The sequence below is a fragment of the Lotus japonicus genome, chromosome 3 (genome assembly GCF_012489685.1).
Source record: "Lotus japonicus ecotype B-129 chromosome 3, LjGifu_v1.2".
Taxonomy (NCBI): Eukaryota; Viridiplantae; Streptophyta; class Magnoliopsida; order Fabales; family Fabaceae; genus Lotus; species Lotus japonicus.
In genome coordinates, this window is record NC_080043.1 from 86,300,494 (window position 1) to 86,312,689 (window position 12,196).

Sequence of the window (12,196 nt, forward strand, 5' to 3'; positions counted from 1 at the left end):
TTACCCATTTACGTTGACTTAAACGGGAAAACACACATCCCAAAACATTAATGAAGAAGTAAGATTTTATCACGCTAACTTAACTATAGATCAACATTGAGTTTGATGGGTTTCCAACATTTATTTGGTTTAACGTTTTTTTTTGAAAGAATTGGATTTAATGTTGAATTAATGTGAGAGCACATTCATCTTAATCAATAAAAATGATTTTATTCATTTTTTTCTCCCAAACTAAATGATAACACCCAATTCATGATTGAGTCAACGTGACAAAATATTACTTCCCCATTAATACATTACAATGTTTCTTAGTTTGCATTGATGATAACACCAAATCAAATGAGCATGAATTATAACATCTAACACATTTGAATCAACTTCTATTTTCTCCAAATCAATTTTAACATTTAAAAGAGAAGCTATCCGTAATCTCCACAATTAATTTTACCTTTAGAATAAATTGTAGCAAGATTTGCAAATCTTTACAAATATATAATGGCACAACCATATTGAATGGTTTTTTTTTTTTTTTTTGGTCAATATATTGAATGGTTTATGATTAGAATTTATAAGTTTTCTCTTTCTGATCATACATTAGAAGCTCACATAGCTTTAAAGTTTTTGTCAGCAGAAGCCCAGAACTTGAGCCAGAGCAACATGCAGTTGACAAAAATTAAGTGAGCTTTTTAACCCTTAACATTAGCCCATAGATGAACACAACACAACACATCCAAAGGCCCTATAAAACTTGAGCAATGCAGTTCAACCGCCACCCCGGCGCGTGGAAACCCCTTCTGGGAATCAGTCTGCACCAGTCACCGTCGCACTGCATGTATACGTCACGCGCCACGACACCACTACTAAAACTTTTCAAATTTTCACAAACCAAACTCCGCGCCACAAACTTCCCTCTCCCACTCACCACCGCGTCAAAAACACCACACACTCTCCCTCCCCCCTAATTGGTGCGTGTTTTTCACTCTCTACAACACCGCGTGAATCCGTATCCCCAAAATCTAGTCCTATAACACTTCCCTGACTGAACCCTGTTTCTCACGCGTGCCGGTACAACATCCCACCGTTGCCGTACACCTGTTAATCGATGAGAGGTCATCTCCGTTTCTAGAGAGAGAAACTCTGAAGAATTCTAGAGAGAGAAAGCTCGAGATCTGATCGGAAAACGAACCAAAAACGAAGGTAAACGAAGCTCCAAACCCTACTCTGTTAGTTTCTTTTTCTCCTCTTGTTGGGTAAAAGTAAAATCCTAGTTTTTTTTTGGAATCTAGGGTTTTGAATTTTTGTGCGGTGAAGAAAATTAGGGTTTGAATGTATGGCTTCGGAATCTGTAGTTGGTGATGATGGACCTAGAGAGAAGCAGAGATACGCGGAGAGCAAGGTGTACACCAGAAAAGCCTTTAAAGGTTTGAAGAACAGAGGCAACGGTGTTACTGTTCCTCCTCCTCCGCCTCCTGCTACCACCGTGACTACAACTGCCAGCTCAGCTACTGTGACTGCTGTTAGCAATAACGGTAATTGCAATGGTACTGTTGAGAAACGTGATGACAAGGCCAAGGATAGCTGCAACGAGGGCTCGGTTCAGCTGCCGGCGCCGGAGGATGGGAGTGCGGTTCAGCCGGTTGTGAGTTTGAGGTTGGATGTGGTTTCGGATGACTTGACAAGCTTGAATCGTCGGCAGGATGAGCCGCCGAGCGTCGATGTTGGGCAGAAGGATGTTCCTGGCTTGCGAGAATTGGGTTCGGAGCAGGGGCCGGAGAATCGTGTGAAGGTGAGCTTGGCGTCGAGGTCTAAGCTGGAGAAGCGGGAGCTCAGGAGGAAGCTTAAGGGGGAGCTTGTGAAGGTGAGGAGTTTGGTGCATAGGATTCAAGAGAAGCAGGGGAATGTTGGTGGTAATTCGAAAATGTCGGTAGTCGGTAGTGAGGTTGGGGCAAAGCGTGCTCACTCAGAGGTAGCATCTGTTGGTGTTCCCGGAGAGCCCACCAGGCTTCAGCGGCAGTTAAGTGTAGCGGGGTTAGAAAATAGTCAAGGGGTTGTCAGTGTAAATGTTGAGAAGGAGAAGAGAACGCCTAAGGCGAACCAGTTTTATCGCAATTCGGAGTTCTTGCTTGCGAAAGATAAATTTCCACCTGCAGAGAGTAACAAGAAGTCCAAATCGAGTGGAAAGAAGCATGGTGGGGGAGAAATGAGACACGCGCTTGTGATGGAATCCAAGTATTCCAAGAGCTGTAGCTCATTGCTGGAGAAGTTGATGAAACACAAGCATGGTTGGGTGTTTAATTCTCCAGTTGATGCTGAGGCTCTTGGTCTGCATGATTATTTTACTATTATCACACATCCAATGGACTTGGGTACTGTGAAGTCAAGACTGAACAGTAACTGGTACAAATCACCCAAGGAGTTTGCTGAGGATGTAAGACTTACATTTCATAATGCCATGACATATAATCCTAAAGGGCAAGATGTTCATGTAATGGCAGAGCAGCTTTCAGAATTATTTGAGGAAAGATGGGCTATAATTGAGTCAAATTACAATCGGGAGTTGAGATATGGCTTAGAATATGGGGCAGCTATTCCTGCAACTTCACCTCTGTCTAGAAAGGCTCATGCATTCCGACCACCCCCTCTTGATATGAGACGGATTTTGGATAGGTCAGAGTCAATGACGCAACCTTCAAAACTTATGAACGTCACTCCTTCATCCCGAACCCCTGCTCTGAAGAAGCCAAAGGCAAGAGATCTTTATAAGAGAGACATGACATATGAGGAAAAGCAGAAACTTAGCACACATCTTCAGAGTCTTCCTTCTGAGAAGCTAGATGCCATCGTACAGATCATTAAAAAGAGAAATTCAGCACTTTCCCAACATGATGATGAAATTGAAGTTGATATTGATAGTGTGGATAATGAAACTCTTTGGGAGCTTGATAGATTTGTGACCAACTTTAAGAAAAGTTTGAGCAAGAACAAGAGAAAGGCTGAACTTGCTATTGAAGCTAGAGCACGAGCTGAGCAAACTTCCAACAAGAAGGTAAACTTTTCAATTTTAACATCTAATAGCTGGTGCCTTCTTTTGCAAACAGTCATGGCTAAAGGCATTTATTTCATGCTTTGTGTAGAGTCTGGCACCATTTGTCGAGGTCCAGAGAGAAACACAAGCAGGTAAATTTTAAACGGTAAATGGACTGTTGTCATTCTCATCCATTGAATTAATTTAAATATCTTGTCTTCCTGTTCGTGAGCAGAAGAAAGAAATGTTCCCCCCTCCTTGCCTGTGCATGGAGAAATTCAAGTGGATAATGGGAGCAAGACAAGTAGTTCAAGTAGCTCAGGCAGTGACTCTGGTTCTTCATCAAGTGGTACTTTAAATTTTTGTTTTTGACAATTTTTTTCCAACTATTCATGCTTCTGCAAGTTCATTTCTGCTTATATATTTAATTTTTATGTTTTTACAGATTCTGACAGTGATAGTTCTTCAGCGTCTGGGTCTGATGTAGGGTCACAAAAAACCTGAGTACAGTCTGTCAGGTAAAATCACAACCTCCAAAGTTTTTATTCTGCTATGTTGTGCTTTTTGTATTGTATGCTTTCTGCACTGTATTTTTTTACTTCTGTCTTTTGATTTCATAAGGGGCATATGTATCTTTCTTGATGATTTATGTTTAACTGCAACTCGTGATTTTATTTATCATAAATGAGTAATACTGGATTAACATGAGATGTGTAATGAATGCATTTCTGGTGCTGCCGTTTTGTTACTGTTGTTTACTGTTTGCTAACCCCAACCCAGACCCATTTTAATGACCACTGTATGTCTGCTTATTGAAAATTTAAGATGGGCAATGTTGAATTTCATTGTGTCATGTTGATGGACGTTCAATACAGTTGTTTGATGTGAAATTATGTAGTCTTTAGATTGTAAAGAGATTAGTGGTACAGTGTAAATTTGTAAGGTATGTTTTATTGAAAAGTAAAATTTGATAGTATGTCGGAAGTTATGTTTGTTTTCTTACCTCATAATACTTCTCTGAAGTCTGAGTTATTTGGTATATGAACTGGTATAAGTACACAATTCAAGGATTCTTCATTTTTATTTTTTGCTGTGTGTAGGCACTTTTCGATGTGTAGGAATCATCATAAATTGTTTTGTACCTTGATCTCTTATTTTATTTTTGGCTCTGTAGCACTACCCTTATTTGCAGCTTCACCACTTCCTGTCACATTGGAATTCACCCTGTATGAGTTTGTATCATCGATTTTGAAATGTGGGTTTCTGTTTATTTGTTTATATACTTGGTGATGGGTTGCTTTGCTTATTAGCTATTATTTTACATGTCTAATTTGCTCTCTTGATGTTTACACTTTAAAGTTTAAACTAGAGGAACTGAAATCACAAGTCTCGGGAAATTTCCATGCATTCCTTGTGATTATTGCTCAGTATTATATTTTCTGATGAGTCTACAATGTTAAAATTTCTGTGGATGCCAATAGTTGTTCACTTTTGGCACAATCTACCTTGTTACAGTAGTAACTATTTATGCAATACTTGTCTTGAACAAATCAATATCCCGCCCGTTTGCAAGATTAAGTTGTCTAACATGTTCATCATAGAAAGAGGGAACTACCAACTGTTAACCACTTGTTTTTTCATCTTATGTGCCAAATTTTCAGGTGTGTAGATTAGCTAGTGATGTGATGCTTGCCTAGTTGATTTTTTTCAAGTTTCTAGATTATGGATCTGAATTTAGCAGTTGGTTTGTAGAGGAAGCATTCTCAAGGCCGCCTGTGATCCTTACTGAAGTATGGGATCTTTTCACTCATTTGTTGGAGCTGTCGCTCCATGACTATTTATGGCCTTGTTTGTGACACCACAACCTCTTGTATATTATTTGGTAGAATGTGAAGATAATTAGATAGTTCCTGTAGCAGTGTATATTGCTAACTACTGCTACTCTCATCAAGTTCCATTGATCACATGTTTACATTTGTTCTGGCAGATCAGGATTCTTGTTGTTATGCAAAGATAATCTGCAAGTCATTATTGGTTCACATGACATCTCATCCCATACCATATGGTAGCACTAATTTGGCATTAGTTTTGTTAAAATGACATTTTTTTGGGGGGTGTGTGTGTGGGGGGGGGGGGGGGGGGGGGGGGTACTTCAGGTCTGTTTTTTCCTCTGGTTTTTGAAGATTTGATCCTCTAAAGTATTTTACTGTGGTAAGCCTTTATTTGGTGAGCCTAATTTTTTTGTTATTATGCATGGTTCTGGTTCGCTTTTTCAAAGACGCACAAGCTTCAAGCAGTGTACATCATCAGTTGTGTACGATTATTTTCATTGGCCTTATTATAACACACATCATTTCTATGTTTTTGTTAACAATTAGTTTACGCTAGGTGGAAACTTTTCCATGTTTTTGTTAACGACTAGTATAAATTGGTGACTTGTAGTATTAGGAGTAATGTGAAGAGAAAATAACCATAAAAGAGTTGGATTTAATTCTAGTTCTAGTTGAATTTAACGCCACAATATCACGTTTGTTTCATCTTCATTTCTTCATGTGCTATTATGTATTTACCATACATTCAAATTCAAGTGGCATACACTGCGCTTTTCACGCGCTATGTTTAAATGTCCGTGAAAATTTATATGTTTAGCTATCATTTCCGATTTTCCAATAAAAAATTCAAGTGACATCCACTCTTCTGGCGGTTTTCAGCTGCTATATCTAAAGGAAGTCCGCGATCCATTATTTCCGAATTCCCAATTAAGAACTACACTTAACACAAAAAGAAAATTTGATAACATTAATATATTTCCGATTTCCCAATAAAGAATTATACTTAGCACAAAAAGAAAATCAATAAGATAGATATATAACCTAAAAACGAATTACATAACTTGGATTTTAATTTTAATTTATTATACATTTCAAAAAGAAAAGTTAATTTATTATAGTTGCATTTATGTTTTTTGGTAGTTTCAACATTAGTCATCACAACAGTCGGGCCGTCTTTGGGATCAAGGCCGCTTACAAATGTACTCGTAGATTACCTACTAACACAATCTTAAGGGAAATGATATTTCGTTACCAATTGAGTCAATATATATTTACATATATCCTATAACCTATTAATCTAATTTATCATATATTGTTTTATATAACCTTAGTGTATCTATTAATAAACAAGTTTTAGCTCCCTCAAAAAATAAACATGTTTTTTTATAAGACCAAAAAAAGTGAAACTATACAACATAAAAATTTAGCCACAATGGTTAATTGGTTATGTAGAGTCCATTTTGCGAGGTTTGGATTACACACCAGCGAGTGATGCAGCGTCTCAAGCTCCAACTGGTGCTACCATCACTATCACCCTCACGCTGCTCACACGTTTCTCTGAAACCCAATTTCCGCTTCTCTTCTTCCAAGGTTTCACCATGGCCTGGTCTCTGTTCATGGAGGGAGAGTCCTCTCAATGAGAATCGCAACTGGGGTCCCAATGGCCCTCAACCCGAACCCGAATCCGAACCCATTCACTCCCCATTCGGACAAGCTTCTTCATTGGCCGAGCTTGGTTCTATCGTTCTTTCCACCGCCGACCCTCTCACCAAGTCTCGCCTCTCTCACATGGCTTACTCCCTCTGGCGCCGCCGCAACCTCCCTGTTGGACGTTCGGATCCTCCCTCTCGACCCGCCCGACCCGAGAAGCCTCAATTGGTTCGTTCTCTGTTTCGCCCACCAACTGTTTGTTTCAATTCGTGAATGAAGCTTTTTTGATGACCCTTTGTCTTAATCATAAACCTCATTATGGAAAATTTGCATTTTTCAGTCTTAGGTGCTAGCAGCATTACAACACTGTTTTTCTTTTGAAACATGTTTAAGCAACTTCTATTGAAACATGATGTGTGTGCTTGATGAAGTTGTTTTCTTTGTTTTCAGGTTTCCCCTAAGGAAATTCCTGCTCCCAAGAACTCAGGTTTGCCTCTGAATGCTTATCTGCTTCACAATTTGGCACACGTGGAGCTCAATGCAATTGATTTGGCGTGGGATACTGTTGTTAGGTTTTCTCCCTATAGTGAGGTTCTTGGGGAGGGGTTCTTTGCTGACTTTGCTCATGTTGCTGATGACGAGAGCCGTCATTTCTCTTGGTGTTCACAGAGGCTTGCTGAGCTTGGTTTTAAGTAAGGGCAGTTGTTAATTCTGTTTTGTAGCAAAAACTAGTTGATTGTGCTGATTTTTGCTACTCTTTTCTAACTAGATATGGAGATATGCCAGCCCACAATTTGCTATGGAGGGAATGTGAGAAATCATCAGACAATGTTGCTGCACGTTTGGCAGTGATCCCACTAGTCCAGGTACCTTTTTTCCCCACCTACAGTTTTCATTTCAAGTCTCTAGTCAAAATTTTCCAGCACATCGTGGTTGGTACCATTTAGTGAAAGCTGATTAATATATATGATGATGCAGTTCTTTCCCACGAGTCCATTTTCCTTTTAGTTTAATAGTGTGTTTGGATTGACAGTGGGCACATTCCGAAGCACAGTATCCTCATAGACTATACATTGTAGCCTCTCCGATGAGTATTTTGAGGCATCCAACAGAGAACTAAACATGCTATAAGTTATAGAATATGTCACAAGTAGAATGACTCATACTGGTTTAATAATGAACATGACTTTATGCTTTGTATGCTACTGATACGATTAGTCATCACCGTCATATTGAATGATTCTTTTTAGTTTTACCTTCATGTGTGGGTCGGGTAGAAATGGATGGAGTACTAGTGAGCTACAGAAAAATGTCTGGGTACTTTTGTGAAGATTTCTAGAGGATTATTTTCTATGCAATGTAATTTAGGGCCCATCCAGCAACTTCTTTGAGGTTATGATGAGATAATTGACATGAGCCCACCACCATATTTTGATCAATGTTTCTGCCTTTTGACCTTGTATCTAACTTTTCACTAGCAATTGCCTTTCTTGGAATGGGGAAAGGCTTTTAGCAAAATGGGTGCTAATGCCTTTGTAGTCACTTGCTACAGAGATAGATAAGCTTTGAATTTATGCAATCCTTATCTTCTAATAGGATCCGGTTACTTCACTTGTAGGAGGCTAGAGGACTTGATGCTGGGCCACGCCTGGTTCAAAAATTAGTGGGTTTTGGTGATAATTGGACATCTAAAATTGTGGCTAGAATCGCTGAGGAGGAAGTTGCACATGTAGCAGTTGGGCTCTACTGGTTTCTTTCTGTCTGTCAAAAAATGGATTGTGCCCCAGACTCCACCTTCAAAGGTTGGGAAGCCTGATTAACTTCAGCTTATCTTCTCACTTACCCCTGCTCCCAAGGGACACAAGCTTCATAAATATTTTTCTGTAACCATGCAGACTTGCTTAAGGAATATAATGTGGAACTAAAGGGTCCTTTCAACTATACAGCTCGAGAGGAAGCTGGCATTCCCCGAGATTGGTAAGAGCCTGTACATTGCGACTAGTTTTCTTGGCTGTACCTCCTGCATTTCAGACTTTATGGCATACAAGAGTTGAAAATTTCTATCCTGGTGCTTGCATATAAATCTAACATTTCTTGTTGTCTCTTAATGTCCTGTCTAGGTATGATGCACTATCTTCAAGCAACGAGGACAAGAAAGACAAAGATGGCTATAAAAAGCAGCTCTCTCCGGTAAGTGACCATAATCTTGGTCATCACTTTAATTTGACTTAGTTTTTTGTTTGGTTTGATGTTTGTGCCTATGGATGAACTGTGACAGGTTTATGAGAGGCTGGCTTCCATCATTGCTATGGAAAGAGAGAATTCAAGTTTGGCCAAGCCACCTGAATGATGTTGTCATCATATAATATGATCAATTCTGTTCTTGAACGAAAAATATTGGCTGCTGTTTGAACTAATCTCCTCAACCGCCAACGAGCACGAGAGCGCCATCATATACAAGGGATGAGGTTAGTGATGCATTCTCTCATTAGCAACGTTGTTTGACTGGAAGTGCTGATGTAAATTCTGAAATCCAGCTGTCCACCCATCCACTATCTTTTGAGAAAAGTAAGCAAAAGAAAAATTCATTTTACCATGTACGTATACACATTACACCAGCTTTTAGTATAGACACTGATGTAAATATACAAACTTTATGAATTCTTAAGATCATTACAAGCTCCGAGCAACACTTAATCAAAGCTCTGTGTATTACTCGCGGAACCACATGTCTTCAAATCTTCGTTGTATTACATATTCAGTATAAAATTCCTGGATTTTACCGTGAAATACCCAAAAGTCGACATGTTATTTATTCATGAAATTAGGCAGATTGCATGAGTAAATATTTACAAAATATTGTGAATATATATTGGTATTGTGCAAATATATATTTTTATTAAAATTTTCAATTTTTTTTAATCCACAACAAGAGACCGAAGGTAGTAACAAACATGGTGTTTCTCCTAAGTACTCAACGAGATAGAGTAAGCTCAGCTGTCAATGTTTCTATGGCATATTTTAAATGTTTTTTTTTTGAAATTTTAGGTTCTACGTATGATGATGAATATGTTGATTTGATCTTGGAGTGTTGAATGCATTATTGAGAAAATTAGGACTGTTGATTTGACTTGATTAAATCAAGTGTGCCTTGTCTTAGATTATCCTTTGAGGTTTCAAATCTCGTACCAGCTCCCAGCCTCCTGCACTGTGGGGAGGGCTCATCCTCATGGGAGGCTTTCTAGTTTCTACCCATTTTAGGTGGGTTTTCTCCCCCTCTCTTGCGAGGGTCTTTTATCCTTTTAAGTGTGATTTTTCCTTATGTTATTTCAATCATGTTTTTCTCATTCTCCTCCCACTATCTCTCAACCTCTTTCTTTCTGTCATCACTTCTGAATACCTTCCTTAAATATTTGTTTTTGCTTCACTCTCATCTAGTTTTCAACCACCTCTTCCCCCTGTCCCTTCTCTTATATTTTAGTTTCAATCACCTCTGGAATTTTGTGCGGCTAAGCCTCTTGTGCTGTCACTAGTCTCCCTCGCAGAAGATCTGGCAAAGCCAGCTGGCCTGTGAAAATAGGACATTGAAGTAAAAATCGAAGGAATGGATGTATGAAAAAATAGCCAAAGGTTTGGGATTAACATCAAATTTGATAGATGAGTTTATTTTTGTGTTCTTATTTTTTTGTTGCTGATTTTGTGACAAACACGCTTTGGTTTTGTAATGTTCAATTATGTGCATTGTGGTATTGCTCATTTAATTTGTACTCCTCACATGGAGATTTAAGTGTCGTTTTGCTGCCTTAGTGGCATTAATCCAATCATACAAAAAAAAATTCTCATTTGATGCAAGTGTTGATGAGCTTCTCAATCCAAGACTCTTGGGGGAAAAAAAACTGAGTATTTTCATACAATGTCAATATATAATACTAATGTGTAGTTATGTTCGTCTCATAAATTTACAAAGTCTGCATGTTTGTATTTGATAATCCATATAACTTGTCTATCTTTATTACTATAAGCAAACATTACACGAATTGTCACTGTTAAACTTTAATAGTAGTAGTTAGGTAAGACTAAACATTTACTATTACCATTTTAATTAGCTTCTAACACATTATTGTTCATTGTTTGTGTTATAAATTAGTTAAAATATTAAAAATATCTTATGATGTACTAATAAAAATTTAATGTGCCATCTTATATATTCATAAAATTTTGATGAACATTGTACTGAAATTATTGGGATCATAAAATTTAAATTATAATCATAAGCCGTACAACTAGTATTCTATTTCTGTAATATATAAATAGCGTATTCTGCAGTAGTATAACTTTCCTTTCACGAAAATCTTGCTGTACTAGGCTCATATATTATCCTAGTGTTCTAGTTGCTTTGGCTTAAAGTCAGAAAACGTATCTATCCTCCTTTCCCAGCAGGACAAAGATTCTCAAGTTACACCTATTTCTTCTTCTCTCATCTTTCTTTCTCAAACAAATAAAGGAAAAAAACACTGATAGCTAGAAATTCATAGAAATGTGCAACGCAGACGGTGAGTGCAGGCCCTTGGGGTTTCTCTTGGGTCTTCCCTTCGCCTTTCTCTGTCTCGTCCTCTCAATCGTTGGCCTTCTTATATGGATTGTCGGGTAAGACACTCATCTCTCTCTTCCCATATGCTCTACTATAATCAATTGTTTGTGGCATCTATGTAAAAATACCATGTATTTTGATTTTGCTGTTGTTCTGGGTTGAGGTTGGTGTGATTTTTATAGGTTTGGATCTCTGATTCAATGAAAATATAAAAAAGATTAAAACCTTGCTTCTTAAAATTTGTAGGTTGTTGCTTACATGCATATGCCCCTGCTGCTTATGCCTCACATTAATAGTGGAGTTTGCTTTGGAGTTAGTCAAGGCTCCCTTGCATGTCATGGAGTGGTTCACCTCTCAGATTCCCTGTTGAGTGCTTTCGCGAATTGTATCAGAAAGTGCATGCTACACTGGTATTTGGATGGTGGATTGGTGGTGGTGGTGATGTCTTCTTTTTTTAATATGCTGGCTTGGGAAAATGACATAGTTTTCAAGTTTTTGACTTCTTGTGATTTCTGGTTTCTCTGGAAAATAACTGTATTGGGTTCAATGAATTTGCACAAAAAAGAGGAATAAAGAGTTCATAGTAGATTGTTGTTTCTTATGCATATATTGTATATATGAACTATTGGATAGATGATTGTTTTGGCTGATTTTTATCATCTACTAAATTGGCAATGAAAGCAACATAATTGTTAGTTGAAGATAAGAAACATGGTTTAGAAGATAGATATAAGAGATGATATGATAATAAGGAAAAAAAAATGCAGATAAAGAGACGTTTATGGGAAGAGAAATTCAATGGAATATATGGTAATATCAAAAAATGCAGTTAAAGAGATGTTTATGAGAAATGAAAAAACTAGTGTAAGAAAAGCATATAATTTGTTAGAAATGCTCTTTTTCTTTTCTTTCTTTTCAATTTGTTCCCATATGCTCTTTACATATTCACTTGCACTTTCATTTTGTGGCTGTTTTAAATGATAAAAAATGAAAAAACATTTTGGAATGGGGGGTTATTTTGCCATGCGAGCAAGCCACTATGGCATTTAACGTGACACATAAAATTAACTATTAATGCCTCTTAATGTTTTTAACACC

General features: G+C 37.8%; 2 protein-coding genes across 5 annotated transcripts; both read left to right on the plus strand.

Annotated features, from left to right (window-relative positions):
* Positions 1-955: 955 nt before the first annotated feature.
* On the plus strand, positions 956-5,064 carry LOC130746849 (transcription factor GTE4-like). Of its 2 annotated transcripts, XM_057599594.1 has the most exons (6): positions 969-1,197; positions 1,287-3,046; positions 3,135-3,177; positions 3,261-3,374; positions 3,471-3,543; positions 4,687-5,064. In XM_057599594.1, the coding sequence occupies exons 2-5, from the start codon at positions 1,331-1,333 to the stop codon at positions 3,527-3,529; spliced, it is 1,932 nt and encodes a 643-aa protein (XP_057455577.1). In that variant the 5' UTR covers positions 969-1,197; positions 1,287-1,330; the 3' UTR covers positions 3,530-3,543; positions 4,687-5,064. The 2 variants fall into 2 exon arrangements, with proteins under 2 accessions (XP_057455578.1, XP_057455577.1); XM_057599595.1 differs by lacking the exon at positions 3,135-3,177 and having other exon boundaries at positions 956-1,197.
* A 1,208-nt stretch (positions 5,065-6,272) lies between these two features.
* On the plus strand, positions 6,273-11,699 carry LOC130746850 (uncharacterized). 3 transcript variants are annotated; one of them, XM_057599596.1, is made up of 8 exons: positions 6,273-6,735; positions 6,958-7,199; positions 7,277-7,373; positions 8,126-8,309; positions 8,403-8,484; positions 8,628-8,697; positions 8,786-11,154; positions 11,345-11,699. In XM_057599596.1, the coding sequence occupies exons 1-7, from the start codon at positions 6,349-6,351 to the stop codon at positions 8,855-8,857; spliced, it is 1,134 nt and encodes a 377-aa protein (XP_057455579.1). In that variant the 5' UTR covers positions 6,273-6,348; the 3' UTR covers positions 8,858-11,154; positions 11,345-11,699. The 3 variants fall into 3 exon arrangements, with proteins under 3 accessions (XP_057455579.1, XP_057455580.1, XP_057455581.1); XM_057599597.1 differs by having other exon boundaries at positions 8,786-9,075; XM_057599598.1 differs by having other exon boundaries at positions 8,786-8,975.
* Positions 11,700-12,196: the final 497 nt, after the last annotated feature.